General features: G+C 33.5%; 1 protein-coding gene across 1 annotated transcript in view; it reads left to right on the top strand.

Moving 5' to 3' along the window:
* Positions 1-21,549, top strand: part of LOC149802166 (cyclin-dependent kinase 7-like) — a 53,427-nt gene that overhangs the window by 21,944 nt on the left and 9,934 nt on the right. The window contains exons 6-10 of the mRNA XM_089956579.1: positions 1,240-1,358; positions 4,151-4,250; positions 9,501-9,587; positions 15,448-15,597; positions 20,641-20,770. Coding sequence (XP_089812705.1) covers positions 1,240-1,358; positions 4,151-4,250; positions 9,501-9,587; positions 15,448-15,597; positions 20,641-20,770 — 586 coding nt within the window. The remainder of the gene's footprint in view (positions 1-1,239; positions 1,359-4,150; positions 4,251-9,500; positions 9,588-15,447; positions 15,598-20,640; positions 20,771-21,549) is intronic.

Below are 21,549 nucleotides of genomic sequence, written 5' to 3'. Positions count from 1 at the left end.
ACACATTGAAAACCTTGTCTCTGATTGCCCTAAATGGATGTTTCATGTCAACATTATGTTTTCAGCAATCTTATAACAGTGTCTAGTTTGTTCTAAATGAAAATGATGCCAAACTTACATCCAATATGGCTGCCACATTGGTTAATTTGAAAATCTTATCACTCAAGAATATTAGAAATGGTTTCAATATTCAGCTGTTAAAAAGAAGTGATCTTACCTTGAATTCCTGGAAATTATTTTTAAACAATAGAGTGTCAGTTCCTTCAAAGGATATCGCTGCCACAGATGCAAAATAATAGAAAGAAAACATTCTTGTGCACAAACTCAGATTCAGTTTGAAACTCTTGCTTTTGATTGGCCAATGATTTTTTATGTTTGCCAATCATAATGTAGCTTTAACAATTTTCCAGTCATATCGCTATGATGTCTGCAGTGATGTCTAGCACTCTGGCTTCATGCCACAGATTTGTGGCATCTGTCCCATCCTGTCACATTATCCTGACACCAGGCCGGCCAGTCCTAACACTAACCTCTTAATGCTGAGCACAAAGCAAGGCAGCTGCTATTACTATTTTTACAAGACTTAGTATGACTTGGCTGGGTTTGAGAATGCATCTGAGGTGGATGCTCTAAATCACTTAGGCCACTGGATCAGCCTTCTGACTTTGGGCTTTAGATACAGTATTATGCTATGGAAAGTTTTAAGCTTTTGGTTGAGTATTGTGCTCAGAAAAGGTTTGATCTATCGATTGAGTATTGTGCTCAGGAAACTTTTGAGAATCGATTTAGTCTTTCAACTGAGCAAGACAGATTGTTGTGACTTGATCATATATTACAGAGAGACAAATAATTTTGCATTTATCAATCTGTACTAACATATATTAGTCATGTAATTCATGGGTTTTATTTCCACTTGATAACTAGTGAAATTGAACTTGGTATTTGGTTTAGTATCAAGAAAACTGAATTGGGTTTTATGTTCACCTGTTTCCGTCATGTTATTGCCTACTTGAAATTTTCCTTTCATATTGAACCAATGTTTCTGTAATAATACCATATTGCCCGTAATAATACCATATTGTCTGTAATAATGCCAGATTGCCCAGGAGGCCATCTCCTTGGGACACATTTCTCGTCTAATTCCTCACAGGTCTTCTTTTCATAGATGGAACTGGGTTTCTGCTATATATATATGTATGTGTGTTGTTTTGATTTTTCTGTTTTTATTTTCTTTCAAAGGATATGAAGCCAAACAACTTGCTGATAAATCATGAGGGTGTATTAAAGGTGGGAGATTTTGGTTTAGCAAAGTTCTTTGGTTCTCCAAACCGTATATACACACATCAAGTTGTTACAAGGTACGTTAGTGTTAGTGATGGATGTCATGAGAGGGAATCATATTAATATGCTTCTGGTTTTAAAAGAGATAAATGAGAATTTCTACATTATGCACTGTCAGAAAATTGTATAATGACCATTTATGGGACAAGATAAATTCAGGGTTTGTAGATTTTGTTTTTTTAAAATAATTAGTCAGCTTTTAATGATTTGTGTATTTTAAAAAATGGGAAATTTTTTATGTGCTTTCCAAAGAGATGGTCTGTGCGTGTTGTTGCTATGGCAACTTTTGTTCAAAAGCTACTTTTTCTGCATCTATGGTATCTGTTTATTTTGCCCTTTTGAATAGTTCAGAATGAGTCTAATTATAAGATAAGGAAAAGGCTGAATTAAACACAAGTGCTTCATTCACACTTTAATCTCATTTACAACAAATAATTGTCTAGTATTTGACCAAAAGGAACTCGTGTACACAATAATTCATTGAAAATACAAAAAAATGAAACATTTTGATGTGTTGAACAAAATATGATACTTAAAGAAATGGATAAAAAGAACATTGGTTAGCTTGTAATGTTTCAACCACCTTTTTTTATCCAGGATTTTTTTTTCTAACTTTATTAGTGTTATTCAGTGGAGCAGCAATTTCTTATACTTGTATCCATGCAAGTTTATGTTTTGCACACTCATATACATGCAAGTATGATATTAGTTTACAATGTTTTTGTAAATCTTACATATGGATGAGTATTTTTTGCACTATAAAATACAAAACTTTTCAAAGCCTGGATTTTTATTTTTTACAGATTGAATAACAAGGTCAAAAACATAATATTCTTGCTATGAAGCAAAGTTTCTCAGACTTTTTACACCCACAGCCCACTTCTGCATATTGTATGCAAGGCTAAAATTTTACATGCAACAAAGACCATGGGCCATGACCGATATTTTTGAGAACCTATGCAATAATATAGATATTTAACATTATCGATAAAAATTACTTGTTGTAGATCATATACAGACATTTTATATTGGCTGATTTCTTGGAATTTATTGGCAAACATTTTAGGTTTTTTTATTTTTCTGAATGTACAAAATTCCAGAAATTGACATGAAAACAAATAATGATGTTACAGGAAATACATTTTTTTATAGCTCATCTCTACTACCCCCAGCATTTGCATTGGCTTCAACATAGATAAAGGCATATACATAATTACACCCTCACTGAATATCAACCATTCTTTTTTTTTCTGTGTCCTTGCCAACAGTTTGAACTGGGTTTTATAACACCTAATCCCAGCTGTAGCGGAGATGGCTAATATTGTACTTGTATGTCGTGTAATTTAGTTGTACATTCTTGTGTACATTTTGTATTGAGCTCAGCTTTTCTTGCACTGTATATAAATATTGTCATTCCTGATATCATGAAATTTTTTGAGGGAATATGAGTATACACCCTCTTCACAAATGTAGATCACACTGACCTATATTTCATGCTTTAATGACTTGGGTTAAATTTTGTAGTCTAAATTTATTTCTCAACCTCTGTTTATGATACGATTTAATTTACTCATTAGTAAAACACCCTTGCACAAAGGAAGATCAAAATGACCTACATTTGTCTTTTTTTTTTTTACATTAAGCTCATGACTGACTGGATTTTCTACAATTTGTATATGTACTGTCATATCTAGATTCATGAAACTTGTTGAGGGGATGAATCTTGATCAGTAGTACACCATTGTTGCAAAAGTAGGTCACTGGTCTATATTTTTTGATTCATTGACTGGTTAAATTTTGTGTTTTAAGTTTATTTCTTAAGCTCTGTTATATGCATTTCTAATTAAGTTCTTTGCATTTAGCTGTGAGTCTTAAATGGGCTAAGGTATTTGCCTGTACATGTCCCTGACATCTCACCTCTGTCCACAGGGGTTGAAGTCTTTGCTTGCCCATTGAGGGTATGTTAGAAAGCTTGGCTGTAGTTTCTCACAGATCAGTGGCTCTTCCCTGGATATTTGTGAGTTCTTCCTCCAACAAATATACTTGCACAATGTATACTATATTGTGTGGTGAAAAATGACATTAAACACACACACACTGACTTGTATTATATCTCACTGTTTTGCTTGAAATCATAAAACATGTCAGAGGGTACATCTTGATAAGTACTACACCCTTACCATAAGAGATCACTTTGACTCACATTTCACATTTGACCTTTCATCAGTTTGATGTTAGTAATGTTCAAACTTTTAAACTAGATGATTGTATACATATCTCATAGTACTATACCTACCCAAAAAGGTCACATTGGAGGAAGAACCTGAGAAAACCCTGGAAAGAACCACCAACCATGAGAAGCTACTCAAAGCTGTGGCTTTAACCAAGTAAAATGTGGTTCCAGTGGGTGGATAATGATAATAGCTTGTCACTCATATTTGAAGAACCATTGTTTTAAAATATTATACAGAAACAACATTGATCTTAATTTTTTATCAACTCATTATAGTACGTCTACTTTGCTCTGATAGAAAAAGAAGTTTTGTGTCTTTTATATCTGGTCATAGTAGGTAATTAGGCTGGTGGATGGCTGGGTAGGTAGGTGGTTCCATACTATGTCAGTACAATACTTGTCATATTGCGAAAATTAGAAGTTCAAAGTTAGCTTTCAAAATGATTCAAGAGTTATGATGATAAAGAATTGCCAAAACATGTTTTTTTTACAAAATTTGGCCAAGATCATGAGAGTCTGAATTTATTTTCTGCACTAGAAGTCATGTAAATACTGGTCACACCTTGGTTTTATCAGGTGGTACAGATGTCCAGAGCTACTCTTTGGAGCAAGGAATTATGGGACAGGTGTAGACATTTGGGCAGTAGGATGTATTTTGGCAGAGCTTCTTTTGAGGGTAAGTATTATGTAAGAGTTGTCTCCCGTGTCAATTTTTTTTTTTGTTGCATTCAGTATCAATAAAATATTAATGGCAAATGTTTTAACATAAGTATTGTTAGCAGTATTAGATGTGTTTTAAAAGCTATCCCGTTTTAACATATAGCTGTTAACAGAGTTGTTTGAAAAATAACTTACAGCTTAATCATATTGCTGTTAGCAGCAATAGATGGGTTGTTTTAAAAATATAACTTGTCTTAACCTATTGACTTGAGTATTATTTGATGGGCTATTGTTTTTTTGTTTTTTTAAACCCACTAATGTTCAAAAAGAAAGCTCACCACAAGAAAAAAATGCAAGAATGGTTTTACTTTCAAAAGGAATAAAGTGTGAAATAGTTGTTAGGTATAGATTCTAGTTTATATGTGTATAATTTGAACAATTTACACATTTATTATTTTAAATATTGTTTTTATTCACTCACCATGAATATGTCAGTAACACGTGGCATTGGGCTTGTTCTCATGTCCCATAAAGACATATGCCAAATGTCTTTCAATGGACTGTCTTAAAACTTGGCAGATACTAATGATGCAAGGTCAACATGCACATTGTTCTTTCATGCTCTGATGCATATTTACAGAGTTATGCCCCATTTTGTGTTGAAGATATGAAACTATATATGGTAATTAATGCATGTACAATTTGTCCCACAGCTTTCTTATGCATTGTCCATACCATTCTGCCTTAACCATCTGATGCATTTTGCCAGAGTTATGCCCCTTTTCATGTTAAATTAATTACCCCAAAACATGGCAGTCATTATTGATATGAAATGAACATGCATATATTTATTTCATCACATTCAGTTATGTTTTTCAACAGTTATCCCACATTCTGCTGTAAAATGTGTATACCATATGATAGATCTTGTTTATGAAACTAGTCCAACCACATTTGAAGAGTTATGCCCCCTTTTATGTTACAGTTGTGTATTATATATGATAATTCATGTGTGAGCAATTAGTGCCACACCATTTGATGAGTTGCATTAAAAAATGGCATATGTTGGATTTTGATGTGTTCTTAGTTATGTTGTCATGTTTTGGTGAGTTTATCCAAAGTTAAATCCCTTTTTATTGTTAAATATATAAAATATATGCAAATCCATGTATGATAATCTAATCCAATGTTTTGTTTTAATCTTATTTCACATGCTACATGTCTGCAACATGATGCCTCAGTGCTAAGACATTACAACAAACTGCCACACTACAGACATTGTAACAATATGACTGAAAAATTATTAAGCTATGTTAAAAATCCAAACACACACACACTTCATGCAACCATTTTTGGGTGACATCATAATGGCACCAAGGATTCTATGTCTCAGTGCCTATCAGATGGTTTTATAATACAAATTTTCAGGGAAAAGTGGACTTTGTCATTAGTTATACTATAATGGGTATAATGATAAGTAAAGGCTGTACCAAGCCTAGAAAAGTGATATTCACTTAGCCAGTAGGCAGAAATGAATATAAGTTTGGTTGGTTTCATAAACCCTTATAAAATCCAAAGACCAAAAGTCAGTAATTGTTTTATTATATCACTTTTGATACATTTACTAAATGTTGGTGTCATCTGCAAAGCATAGGTGTGACAGATGGATAATTTTTCCAATGTTTATGTTATTGTAGGTACCAATGTTTTTGCATTTACCAGGTAGCTCATGTTTCTCCAACGTGGTCATTAAACTTGATGGGTATATTAGTTTTGGATTGTGCTGTACACCACCCAAAGGTAGTTCTGAATGACCTACTTTCATTTTGCATTTAGTTAAGTTTCTTCAACATTATTTTATGTACAGTCATGAAACTTGCTGGATGTATTCATCTTTTAAGGTACTAATCAATGCAGACTAGAGTCAGTCACAAAGGCCTTCTTTTCAGCATGGAAAGTACAAGTCACTGTAAGCAAAAGTCAAGCACAATAGCTTATTTTCATCATGAAATGTACTAGTCAGTGCAAACTAAAGTCAGTCACAATAGCTTATTTTTCATCATGAAAGGTACTAGTCAGTGCAAACTAAAGTCAGTCACAATAGCTTATTTTTCATCATGAAAGGTACTAGTCAGTGCAAACTAAAGTCAGTCACAATAGCTTACTTTTTAGACTCCAGCAGTTCAGTTTAGATTTTACATTTAGCTCAATTCCTAGGAACTGTTCCATGTACATTTACAAAGTTTGAAGGGTGTATTTTCATTCAGAATATTAATCACCTCTGTGAACCACTTTTAAGGTCGAAGTGATCTGCTTTCCTTGTTCTGGGAACAATGGAAGGCTTTTGAATTATGTCACAGCAGGGCAAGCAAAACATAGCATTATGCAAAATTCTTATTGCCACTTTATTAAGAAAACACCTGGTAAAAAGCCTCAAGTTTATACCTCCAAAAAAATCACAGCAAAAGTTCAATAAAAAGTAAGCTTTTCTTTCAAAGTATAAATGCCAGTATGAATTTAAACTACAGGAATCAAAATGGACTCAACAAAAAAAAACATTAATAAAGAGCAAATGCTCAACATTTTGTCTTCTTTTTCCCCCCATGGGACATATTAGTGCTAGAACATTGATTTCAAAATGAAAGTAAGAATGACTGAAAGAAGGGATGGACAGATGGTAAGAAGGATGCATTCATGAGGCCTAAAAAATTCCATAATTCATAACTGATGTGCGATGCCTACTCTAAACAGAGAAAATGAGTTTCATTGTGTGTAATCCAAGTCTCGGATGATTGGTGGAGTAAAATAAGAGCTTTGATGTACACTGTAAATGAAACCATTGGAAAGAAACCTTATGTGTACATGTGGGTGATAAAATGTTTTAGCAAATATAGATTTTCACAATTTGACCAATTAGAAAAAATCTCAATGAAAAACCATATAATAAGAACAAAGCTAATGGAAAAGCCATATAATAAGAACAAAGCTAATGGATAAAGCACATAATAAGAAACAAGCTAATGGATAAAGCACATAATAAGAACAAAGCTAATGGATAAAGCACATAATAAGAACAAAGCTAATGGAAAAAATGTATAATAAGAACAAAGCTAATGGAAAAGCCATATAATAAGAACAAAGCTAATGGAAAAGCCATATAATAAGAACAAAGCTAATGGAAAAACAACCATATAATAAGAACAAAGCTAATGGATAAAGCACATAATAAGAACAAAGCTAATGGATAAAGCACATAATAAGAACAAAGCTAATGGAAAAAATGTATAATAAGAACAAACTTAATGGAAAAGCCATATAATAAGACCATAGCTAAAGGAAAAAACATATAATAAGAACAAAGCTAATGGAAAAACAACCATATAATAAGAAAACAGCTAATGGAAAAGACAAAATAATAAGAACAAAGCTAATAAAAAAGCCATATAATAAGAACAAAACTAATGGAAAAAGCACATAATAAGAACAAAGCTAATGGAAAAAATGTATAATAAGAACAAACTTAATGGAATAGCCATACAATAAGACCATAGCTAAAGGAAAAGACATATAATAAGAACAAAGCTAACAGAAAAGCAACCATATAATAAGAAAAAAGCTAATGGAAAAGACAAAATAATAAAAACAAAGCTGATAAAAAAAGCCATATAATAAGAACAAAGCTAATGGAATAACAACTATATAATAAGAACAAAGCTAATGGAAAAAGCACATAATAAGAACAAAGCTAATGGAAAAGCCATATAATAAGAACAAAGCTAATGGAAAAAGCACATAATAAGAACAAAGCTAATGGAAAAAATGTATAATAAGAACAAACTTAATGGAAAAGCCATATAATAAGACCATAGCTAAAGGAAAAAACATATAATAAAAACAAAGCTAATGGAAAAACAACCATATAATAAGAAAAAAGCTGATGGAAAAGAGAAAATAATAAGAACAAAGCTAATGGAAAAAGCACATAATAAAAAACAAGCTACTGGAAAAGCCATATAATAAGAACAAAGCTAATGGAAAAAGCACATAATAAGAAACAAGCTAATGGAAAAGCCACATAATAAGAACAAAGCTAATGGAAAAGTCACATAATAAGAACAAAGCCAATGGATAAAACGTATTTTGAGAACAAAGCTAATGGAAAAGTCATAAAATAAGAACAAATATAATCGAAAAGCCATATAATAAGAATGGTTGGTGAATTACCAAAGTGCAAATATAAAACATTTAATGGTTTTGGTCATATTCTTTCAAAAACGATGTGTGCTCACTTGGTATCTTATCACAGATGGAATGAACTGTGATTGTTTTATAATACCGGAAAATAATAAATACAAGTTGAAAGCTGTGATTGTTTTATAAACACAAGAAATATTAAACACAAATGGAATGAACTGTAGTTGTTTTATAAACACTGGGAAATATTAAACTAAATATGACAAGAGTTGCTCTCAACAATGAGAAATGTTCAAGTGAAATATTAGACAAAACATCTGTCTTTGAAAAAAGCAGTATTTTTGTATCCATCTATTCACCCATTAGCATCACATTTCATTTATTAAATGAGGTTACTAAGATCAAAGCCCTGTTCCACAACTGTCCATCTAGAGAGTCATCAAAATTATTGCATATATATTAGGATTTTTTATCACAAAATATTAACATGAATAAAGTTTGAATGAAGATCTGCTCATTTGCTAAATGGGCCAAAGTAATATGCTCGCCAGTATTTTGTGATTTACTGTACTGTAAAGTGGATGTGTAAAATCCCATTCATTATAATTGGGTACCATGTACACATGTCTGTAAGTTGGATCAGCTGTAAACTGCACAGGCCAAGATCTGCCATGTTGTAATGCACCAGCAGATCTGAATCTGTGCTGTTTGTTGGGATTAATCAGTAAAACTAACAACATAGACCCTGATCTGACTGTGCATTATACAATGGCAGATCTGGGCCTATGTTGTCTGCAGTTGGACTCAATTTATTTGCATATATTGTCTTTACTATTAGCATTGCTAATTAGTATTACCCTATGAAATATGCTGGAATAGTGGTTATATTAGTAACACTACATATCAGGAAATACATATATTGTTTTTTGTATTTTGTTGAATGATATAATCCTTCTAGCTCAGTGTCAGTCAGACTGCCTGCCTGTCTGTCTGTCTCTCTCTCTGTTTTGCTTTTACCTGTGTCATAATGTTAGGGCATATAAACTTATACAACTTGCAATGTTTGTTCAAGGTGCCGTTCTTGCCTGGCGACACAGATTTAGACCAGTTAAGCCGTATTTTCCAAGTGTTGGGTACACCTTCAGATGTGGACTGGCCTGTGAGTTTCAGTGTTTTTAAACTAGACTAATATTCATTTATGCATGTTCACTGTGTATACATTTTATGGTATTATTTACTTGTACTATCCTGATATTATCATGATTGTGCAAAGACAGATATTTGCATTGATTCCTAAATTTGTCGGAATGCCACCAATGGGAAAGGGTCTTATCATCTTCACAGGAATCACATAATCCATTGAAAAATGGTACCCCATGAATAAATCTAGTAGTATGTTTTAGTATGTTTCAGCAATAATATTCAGAGTATTAAAGTATAATAAAGTATGTAATACCTAACCCAGGTATTGTTATTGTAGGATTAATGACATTTTTCAGCACAAGATAGGCTATACATGGAAGCCAGTATAAATGGTGGAGAAAGAACCTGGGAAAACCCTAGAAAGAACCACCGATCCACGAGAAGCTAGTTGCAAGCTTTCTCACATACCCACATTAGCCGAGCCAAAGACTCAAACCCATGCAGGCAGAGGTGAGATGGCAGTGATGGTGAGCACCTTAGACCACTTGGCCACTTGGGGCCCTAATAGCTAGCCCAGAGTATTAATGAGTTAAAAAAATAGGTAATACCTAGCCCAGGGTATTAAAGTAGCCCAGATTATTAATGTATAATAAAGTATGTAATACCTAGCCCAAATTATTAACTTAAAGGTATTATAAAGTATGTAATACTTAGCCAAGGGTATTAAGGTATTATACAGTACGTAATACCTAACCCAGGATATTAAAGTAGCCCAGAGTATTAATGTACAGTAGTATGTAATACCATGCCAAGGGTATTAAAGTAGCCAGAATATTAGGGTATGATAAAGTATGTAATACCTTGCCCAGAGTGTTAAAGTATAATACAGTATGTAACACCTAGCCCTGGGTAATAAAGCAGTCCAGAGTATTAAGGTATGATAAAGTATGTAATACCTAGCACAGGGTATTAAATCAGCCCAGATTATTTAGATATAATAAAGTATTTAATACTTAGTCCAGAGTATTATGGCATAATAAAATATTTAATACGTAGCCCAGAGTAATAAGGTATTATAAAGTATGTAATACCTAGCCAAGGGAATTAAGGTATTATACAGTACATAATACCTAGCCCAGGATATTAAAGTAGCCCAAAGTATTAATGTACAATAAAGTATGTAAAACCTAGCCCACAGTATTAACTTAAAGGTATTATACAGTATGTAATACCTAGCCAAGGGTATTAAGGTATTATACAGTATGTAATACCTAGCCAAGGGTATTAATGTATTATACAGTACATAATATCTAGCCCAGGATATTAAAGTAGCCCAGATTATTAATGTACAATAAAGTATGTAAAACTTAGCCCAGAATCACAGAATACCTTAAGACAGCAGTTGAACACCAGAGAATAAATAGAAGAAAAAGTATTCACAGTAACAATACAGATAAAAGGTAGATTTATCTACATTTAAGTATTGATCTTTACATTTGCATGAAACTGTTATAGTGCACAAAACCATCTTAAAGTTTAGGTTTTTTTTTATTCTGCAGTCTTTAATCTTTGCTCAGATGGATTTGTAATGACAAAAACTTGAGTTCTTTTAAAAAGCATGGATTTTGTTTTTCACAGTCCCAGCTAGATAGGTACAGAAGGTCTCTGCATCTCACCCCAAACTCTATGTGCTTTGCCCTATTAAAAGCATAGATTTTGTTTGTTGCAGAGTCCCAGCTAGACAAATATAGAAGGGCTCTGTATCTCACCCACAACTCATGTGCCTTGCCCTTATTTCACGCCTCTGATTTATAAGATAGATGCTGTGTCGGGGGGGGGGGGGGGGCACTTTGCTCCTTTTAGATTGGCACAGTATCAGCATGCTGCTTATTGTGTGCAGTCTTGAATCAGTTTTAGTACATGCCACCATGGCTGTCCAAGTTTTAATGTTCTTAAACACTGACAAAAAGCCCATGATAATTTTCAAGATCTTACTTAAATTCTTCACCTTTTTTCAGTCCTTGGTCTTTGTATGTTTCTGTAGAGAAAACTTAGCTTGCATTGGGTTACTCCATAGTGTAAAGAATGAACCTTTTGCCTCTTGACTCAGATGATATGTCTTTGACACAGGCAATGATGTCTTTGACATGGGGAGTGGTATCTTTGACACAGGCAGTGATGTAGGTGTCAACTTGTACGGTTTACCCGTTATTTGTACGTTTTTTTCCTTTTTCGTCAGTGTACACCTGTACAACTGTTTTATATGGGTTTTTTCGTAAAAAATGTAAATTTAATTTTTTTTTATCATGGCGTAATTTTTTTAGCACGAGAATTCAGTGAGACTTTGGTGGCCCTGAAACAACCAATCAAATCATACTCAAAACCGTGCTTTTTCCTTGATAATGAAACGAGTTTCATTCATGGTTCAACTCCAGTATGTGAAGATCTTGTTGTTTATCCCTCAGAGATTGATGCTCACTCGGATTTCTAATATTGAATAACTACCTGTGTAGTAAGTATTTTTTCTTATTTTATACATTATTATTTTATTATTTATACTTATTACTATCAATTGCATAAAGTTATTATCAATTTTCATACTTTACATAGTGTGGCAATCATGTTGGTGTAACCATAATTTGTCCGACTTTTCTGTGTGGAGATAAAGTCGATTTATTAAAAATTTTAACAATATACTAATTAAAAATAAATACTCTACTGATTTTAGCACTGGCATTTTATCGTACTGTTATAGTTTTGAGTTAAGTTTGTGTGATAGGTAATGCAAACAGGAAGATGCATTGCCATAATGATGGATGTAGTACAGATACTGAGTGACTTGAAAATATGTAACACTGCCAATTTATATCAAGTTTGTAACCAAAATCGGCACACCATATAGCAAATTCATAACTTTTCAAACACCAGATACACAATTTTAATAGAAACGATCAACAGCTTACGATGTATAAACTTCTGGACTGCTACTTTGTAAAAAAATTATTTCTAGGTTTCAATTTTTGGATAGCTCCTGGCGTAATATCTTGGGGTTTATGGGGACAAATATAAATTCGTAACATATTTGTAATCAAGAGATCTTCCTCTATCACGTGTCAAATCTAAATTTTTAAATTATTTTTTTTTATTTCTCTCATCTAGTTGAAATATTCCATCCATCAAATGGCTGAGCCTAACTCAAAGAAATGCAAGCTTAAAGACACTGACTGAGGTCATGACAAGTTTCAGGCTGATTGGATTAAAGTCTTCCCTGGCATTGTAGATGTATCCAAGTTAGGATCTTCACATGCTGTTTGTGAAATATGCAGTAAAGACATTGAAATGGTGGTTTCGAGCATATATGATCTGGAGGAACACTTCAGGACAAAACTGCATGAAAGAAATTTTGAAATGAAGAGGGGAGCATCCATCAAAAGCTTCTTTGCTTAGCCAAAGCAGGAAGATGATAGTGTTATAAGTAAAAAGAATGAAATAAAGATTTAGAAATGTAAATAATTATGTAAATATGTGTCATAATAATTTGTGTGTAGCATTTGTTGTTTTAAAACTGTTGATCTTATATAATGTATGAATACATTTTTTTCATGTAAGTTTTTTTTTGGTCTTTGTAAGGTTTTTATTGGTCTGGCATACAGGTTTTCATCACAAAGGGTTGACACCTATGCAGTGATGTCTTTGACACAGGCAGTGAGGAGAAGAATCAGCCATATACTATTAAGAAAACCATCAAATTCCCCATTAAAACAAGGCAACATGAGAGAAATTTGGCTCAAAAGGTGGCAAATTGCTGACATTGTTTAGAATTGATGACAATAAGATTTGAATGTAGTGTTGGTGCAAAAATAGGTGTTCTTTTATATGAAAATCTCTTGCTCTTGTCCTATTTGGGGGACTGGCACCCTACCCTTTTCAGTCCCATGCTTGAACAATGTTGTTGAGATGATTCATGAGTAAATACTGAGAGAATCTTCAAACAGACTAATCCATACTTATATCAAGACTTGTTCTTTTTCTTTGAAACAAAGGCTGTAAAATTATATTACAACGAAGAATGATTATTAATGATTCATTGTAAGTAAAATAGAGGAAAGTCTTTAAAGCTAATATTTTTAGTTTTGAATGCCTTGTCTTGGCTACTGAATTTAAAATGGGCTTCCTGGTTTTTATGGTAGTCCATCGGTTATCATCTGATTTTTAATGTTTTGAACACTGGTAACATGCAACATTTGTGGTCAAATATAAACATGTACAGTGTGACCTTGCTATAACATTGTTGTTGGGTCCATAGAACCTGATCTTGTTAAAGACCGAACCATATTATAACAAACTAAGTCATTTAGCTGTAGAAAATGATGCATGTACCTAAAAATAGTATGACAGGGGTTGGGGGTAATAAAAATGGGCGCAAAAATATGTGCTTTTGATCAGCATCATATAATTGTGGAACATTGATTGAGATCGATTTTTTTCTTCATTTGCTTAGTATTTTTACAGAACAATCAGTGCTTGAAAGGTAATCAGTTTCTTTGAAGTTTTAGCAAAACTATGTTTCAGGGTACATTTTAAAAAAAAAAATGGAATTAGCTGTCATTTGGTTGATTTTAGCAGCTATTGTTGCTGCCTTCAAAGGTTGGTGGATTGTGTCTAGTTCAGGTAGCATGACTATTGGATAGACCAACAAGTAGATCTCAGCTTTTTTTATGGTTAATTTTTTTATACATTTCTGTTATTGGCATGATGATGCCTTCCACATACATGCCAGACATTTAAAAGGTATGGTCAACAGACGATGGATACACAGTTATTTTGTTTTGATAATGATTACAATAGAACATGTGAGTGTTCTGAAGGTTTTAATTATATGAATGAAAAGAAGATGGATTTTACTTACTATCCACATACAAAGGTCAGTCGGGGGCCCTGAGTGGCCCAGTGGTCTAAAGCGCTGTCCGTTATGGATCACTGCCATCTCACCTCTGTCTGCATGGGTTTGAGTCTCGGATTCAGCCAATGTGGGTATGTGAGAAAGCTTGCCAGTAGCTTCTCGTGGGTCGGTGGTTCTGGGGGGGGGTTTTCCCAGGTTCTTCCTCCACCATTAATACTGGCCACCATGTATAGCCTATCGTGTGCTGAAAAATGGTGTTATACCCTACAACAACAACAGCAACAAAGGTCAGTCAAAATATATGAATTGCTAGCAGGCAGCCGATTTCATTTGAAAATATTTTATGAGATAGTGCCATGTCTAGTTGATTTCTGCTACCAGAAATGTCACACAAAAAATGGAGATCTCACATCATACAGTATTTGGGCCAGATGTCTTCTTAATTGGATTATGATATAACAATCCACTGTTAAGATGGTTCATTAATATGAACAAAGATTTTGTTTATGCAAGAGTAAATACATTCCAGTGCGTTTTATATTAAGTTTGTGGATTCCTTTCATGGTGTCTCTGAATTGCTTCACTCCAGCCTCAAGATTGTTTATAGAAGTTTAAACAGCCAACAATTTCACAGCCAAAAAAATTTGCCAGATTTTATATTATGTCACCAGTAGGGAAAAAATCATAATTTGTGACACAACATGATCCATAAATAAACTTTTTACATGTTATTTTTCATACTTTTAAGAAAGAAAATCTTTTGTGTATGAGAAAAATACATGCATATCAAATTTTGGGAGCCACAACACAGTCATATTATATCCAAATTCTTGTTATAATGTAGTGTTCTATAGCAGGGTCACATTGCATTACAATAAAATCAATCAGTTTCTGCAGGACAGACCTTTTTAATGTGTTTTAAAATTGCACATAACAGATGTAATCAAATATATTTTTATTTCTTGCTTCACAGAATATGAAGGACCTGCCAGATTTTGTACAGTTTAAATCCTTTCCTGGCACCCCACTAAAGGAAATATTCATTGCTGCCCCAGACGACCTGCTGGAAGTTCTGAAGAGCATGCTGGCAATGGACCCTCTGAAAAGATGTACATCAACTGAGGTCAGTGGCAGTTGTAGTTTAGATATCATTACTAATAGAAGTAGGTATTACATCAATATATTGGTACTTCAATCCATGTCATTACTAATAGAAGTAGGTATTACATCAATATATTGGTACTTCAACCCATGTCATTGCCATTAGAAGTAGGTATTACATCAATATATTGGTACTTCAACCCATGTCATTGCCATTAGGTATTACATCAATATATTGGTACTTCAACCCATGCCATTGCCATTAGGTATTACATCAATATATTGGTACTTCAACCCATGTCATTACCTTTAGGTATTAGATCAATATATTGGTACTTCAACCCATGTCATTACCTTTAGGTATTAGATCAATATATTGGTACTTCAACCCATGTCATTACCTTTAGAAGTAGGTATTACATCAATATATATTGGTACTTCAACCCATGTCATTGCCATTAGAAGTAGGTATTACATCAATATATTGGTACTTCAACCCATGTCATTGCCATTAGAAGTAGGTATTACATCAATATATTGGTACTTCAATCCATGTCATTGCCATTAGAAGTAGGTATTACATCAATATATTGGTACTTCAACCCATGTCATTGCCATTAGAAGTAGGTATTACATCAATATATTGGTACTTCAACCCATGTCATTGCCATTAGAAGTAGGTATTACATCAATATATTGGTACTTCATCCCATGTCATTACCTTTAGAAGTAGGTATTGCATCAATATATTGGTACTTCAACCCATGCCATTACCATTAGAAGTAGGTATTACATCAATATATTGGTACTTCAACCCATGCCATTACCATTAGAGGTAGGTATTACATCAATATATTGGTACTTCAACCCATGTCATTGCCATTAGAAGTAGGTATTACATCAATATATTGGTACTTCAACCCATGTCATTGCCATTAGAAGTAGGTATTACATCAATATATTGGTACTTCATCCCATGTCATTACCTTTAGAAGTAGGTATTGCATCAATATATTGGTACTTCAACCCATGTCATTACCTTTAGAAGTAGGTATTACATCATTATATTGGTACTTCAACCCATGTCATTACCTTTAGAAGTAGGTATTACATCAATATATTGGTACTTCAACCTATGTCATTGCCATTAGAAGTAGGTATTACATGATTATATTGGTACTTCAACCCATGTCATTACCTTTAGAAGTAGGTATTACATCAATATATTGGTACTTCAACCCATGTCATTGCCATTAGAAGTAGGTATTACATCAATATATTGGTACTTCAACCCATGTCATTGCCATTAGAAGTAGGTATTACATCAATATATTGGTACTTCAACCCATGTCATTGCCATTAGAAGTAGGTATTACATCAATATATTGGTACTTCAACCCATGTCATTGCCATTAGAAGTAGGTATTACATCAATATATTGGTACTTCAACCCATGTCATTACCATTAGAAGTAGGTATTACATCAATATATTGGTACTTCATCCCATGTCATTACCTTTAGAAGTAGGTATTGCATCAATATATTGGTACTTCAACCCATGTCATTACCTTTAGAAGTAGGTATTAGATCAATATATTGGTACTTCAACCCATGTCATTGCCATTAGAAGTAGGTATTACATCAATATATTGGTACTTCATCCCATGTCATTACCTTTAGAAGTAGGTATTGCATCAATATATTGGTACTTCAACCCATGTCATTACCTTTAGAAGTAGGTATTACATCATTATATTGGTACTTCAACCCATGTCATTACCTTTAGAAGTAGGTATTACATCAATATATTGGTACTTCAACCCATGTCATTGCCATTAGAAGTAGGTATTACATGATTATATTGGTACTTCAACCCATGTCATTACCTTTAGAAGTAGGTATTACATCAATATATTGGTACTTCAACCCATGTCATTGCCATTAGAAGTAGGTATTACATCAATATATTGGTACTTCAACCCATGTCATTGCCATTAGAAGTAGGTATTACATCAATATATTGGTACTTCAACCCATGTCATTGCCATTAGAAGTAGGTATTACATCAATATATTGGTACTTCATCCCATGTCATTACCTTTAGAAGTAGGTATTGCATCAATATATTGGTACTTCAACCCATGCCATTACCATTAGAAGTAGGTATTACATCAATATATTGGTACTTCAACCCATGCCATTACCATTAGAAGTAGGTATTACATCAATATATTGGTACTTCAACCCATGTCATTGCCATTAGAAGTAGGTATTACATCAATATATTGGTACTTCAACCCATGTCATTGCCATTAGAAGTAGGTATTACATCAATATATTGGTACTTCAACCCATGCCATTACCATTAGAAGTAGGTATTACATCAGTATATTGGTACTTCAACCCATGTCATTACCATTAGAAGTAGGTATTACATCAATATATATATTGGTACTTCAACCCATGTCATTACCATTAGAAGTCAGTATTACTTCAGTATATGGGACCCCGAGTGGTCTAAAGCACTCTCCGTCACGGATCACTGCCATCTCACCTCTGTCTGCGTGGGTTCGAGTCTCGGGCTCGGCAAGTGTGGATATGTGAGAAAGCTTGCCGGTAGCTTCTTGTGGGTTGGTGGTTCTTGCCGGGATTTTCCTGGGTTCTTCCATCACCTTTGATGCTGGCCGCCATGTATAGCCTATCCTGTGCTGAAAAATGGCGTTAAACTCTATAACAACAACAACAACAACTTAAATATATTGGTACTTCAACCCATGTCATTGCCATTAGAAGTAGGTATTACATCAATATATTGGTACTTCAACCCATGTCATTACCATTATAAGTCAGTATTACATCAATAATTTGGTACTTCAACCCATATCATTAACATGAGAAGTAGGTATTACATCAACACATTGGTTACTGTGGGTATTCAAGGTTCCTTATTTCAGAGGTGTAACTATGAATATTATTTAAGACATGTTACTATGAATGAATCCTTATATGGCAAATAGACTGGTTTTATGTCCCACATAATGCACCATTCAGTGACAGATAAGACTGACATCTGTACTTTCTTGATAGGATGGACATGTCCATCAAAAATGTATAAATATCCTTTGTCTTGGAGTGAAATAATTTATTCATAAGGGTTGCACCTAGGTCTTGCAAGTATGAAAATCACCCCAAAACATAAGATTTACCCCAAATGTTCAATTCTATGTGGATAAAGTCACGCAAAAATTAAGAATTGTGCAAATTTTTGTGAAGATTGTGCTATTGTTTTTATTTTTGATTTTTTTAAATCTTAAAATCCTGGTTAGCACTCTCAACAGATATAGTGTCTGTCTTTGTGCAGCTCATTTCTGATTGGTTACCAAGAACAGTCAGGAGAGCCCATGTTTGATACTGAGGCCAGCTTGGCAGTACAGTGCATTAAATGGCAAAACCAATTAAACTCCGGCACTTTTTCATATTTTAGCAGTAATACTTCTAAACAGTCTGAGTGCAGGTGTTTTTGTTAATAGGCACAGTGACAATGAACAGACAAATCCTCATGATAAATCATGTATCAGACAATGTAAGTGATGATGTACCTGAAATGAAAGACAATTGAGATGCTTTGCAGTTAGTGTGTAAAACTGGCAAAGAAAATTCCTCCACACTTGGAAATAATAATTTCATTACATCAATCTTGGACAGACACGTGTTTGTTGTTGTTTTTTTAAAAACATTTTATTGTCATTTTACTAGACTGTACTGGTTTGGACACGAGTTATCCAACTCATCTAGGTCCATTCCCAAAACATAAAAATGAGCCAAAGATGACATTTAATTTTACAACAATTCAGGTACATCAAAAAAAACAAGGTAATAAAATTTGTATATTAAATAACATGAAACTTAAAAAAAAAAACCCATAATTTTGTAGTTAATTAAATAAGCAAATAATGAGAGAGAGAGACATGGGTAGAGATGCCAGGTTTAGGGTCCTGGATCCACCTCTTTGCAAAGTTTGGATGCAAGTATCACTATATAAATATATAAATCGATAGAAAGAGAGAGATGACTGTTGCAAAGGTTTAGCAAATTTGATTAAGAGAGGAGCAAACAAAAGATTTAATAGTCTACCCACTTATATTGACATCACTTGTGTTGACAAGCTGCCAATGTTAACGAAAATGCAAAGTCCCAGTCCCATGGTCTATTGTTACTGCAGAATTTGTCATGCTTATATCGGATAGAAAATAAATGTATATGTCAACAGAAGCCCAAGGTTCCAAATTGAACAAATCCTTTCTTTTTTAATTGTTTTTATTGACAAGCTGCCAGTTTGGCCCATAATTTGTTTTACAATTATTTGATGTAGCTGCTGCGCAAAAAATGGGAATTTGTTTGATCCTCCCTTTCGTGGTGACATCAGTAACACATGCACTCTTCATCAAAGCAAGCCAGCTACAATCTTCAATAAAAACAACACTCCTTTTATAAAAGGAAGTCACCACCAAACTTGAATTAAAGCATTGAAATCTGATCGATTGTTGCATTTTCCAATGTGAATGGAACACATTTATTGTATCGAGAAAGTTTCCTTTATGCAGGCAAAAGGTAATTATATGTTTTTGATAGTTACCAACAACAGCGTAAAATGCAAATTAAATTCCAATCTTTTGAAACTAGGTATCTGGCCATCAGGTTAACTGAGTGTGGGACATCTCACAAAGATGGTTGTGAAAAATATGCACTTGTTGACATGTTTTCATTTCTCAATGAGTAGCCTCATTCACTTGGTAGCCTCAGCAAGATGATAGTTGTCTCAGGCTGACCACAGTCTAGGCCAATTTAACTACATACATGTACACAAATTTAAGTTGTCAGTATTCAAGTGTATTTCAGACAAATTTTGTCTTCATTTCATCAAACTTCCCATTGTTTATTTTCTCTCAGTGGATGTTCTCCTCGAGTATTATGATTGGATAAGTATTATCAAAAAAAACATATTTTAATTAAAAGTCCAATGTAAACTGCAGTCTATAATATTTATTTGATTTTCTTTTTCAGGCCCTTAAAATGAAGTATTTTAGTAACAAGCCTGCCCCTACACCAGGCCCTCAGCTACCCATGCCTGGATCCAATAAAATTGTAGACAAAGAGAAACCAACTCTCAAGAGAAAACTTCAGTCAGAAACTGGTGTGTACTGCATGTATTGAATGATATGTATCATTCCATTTTGTTACAACTGTTACCTTTATCCAGTTAATTCTTGTCACAATAAACATTGAATGCCAAGTATCATTCCATTTTGTGCAGGCTGGTATCATTGTACAGTTAATTTTTGTCACAATAACCATTGAATGCCGAGTATTATTCCATTTTGTGCAGGCTGGTATTGTTGTACCATTAATTCTTGTCACATTAACCATTGAATGCCAAGTATCATTCCATTTTGTGCAGGCTGGTATCATTGTACAGTTAACTCATGTTACAGCAACCATTAAATGCCATGTATCATTCAAGTCATTATATCATAGTAAATCTGTCATTGTAAAGATGTTGGGTTGGCTTATTGTCCTTGACTAATCTTTTTCATGCTAGCTTGTATATCTGAAAATAATAAATCCAAATATAGTTCTATAATTAGTTATTTATCTACGTGCAGATAAGATATTTACATACTGTTTTCAGGTATATTATCATACAAAATTAATATCACACAGAAGGACAACATTGTCATAAGAATAATATGTTATGGAAATATACATACTTGTTATGGGTAGATATACATGCTTGTTATGGGTAGATATATGTGCTTGTTTTGGTAGATATACATGCTTTTTATGGGTAGATATACATGTTTGTTATGGGTAGATATGCATGCATTTTTGTTGTTGTTGTAGGGTTTAACGCCATTTTTCAGAACAAGATAGGCTATACATGGCGGCCAGTATTAATGGTGGAGGAAGAACCCG

Source organism: Sinohyriopsis cumingii, chromosome 4 (genome assembly GCF_028554795.1).
Source record: "Sinohyriopsis cumingii isolate HCF-2022 chromosome 4, ASM2855479v2, whole genome shotgun sequence".
Lineage (NCBI taxonomy): Eukaryota > Metazoa > Mollusca > Bivalvia > Unionida > Unionidae > Sinohyriopsis > Sinohyriopsis cumingii.
This window is presented reverse-complemented; position numbering and strand designations above follow the sequence as displayed.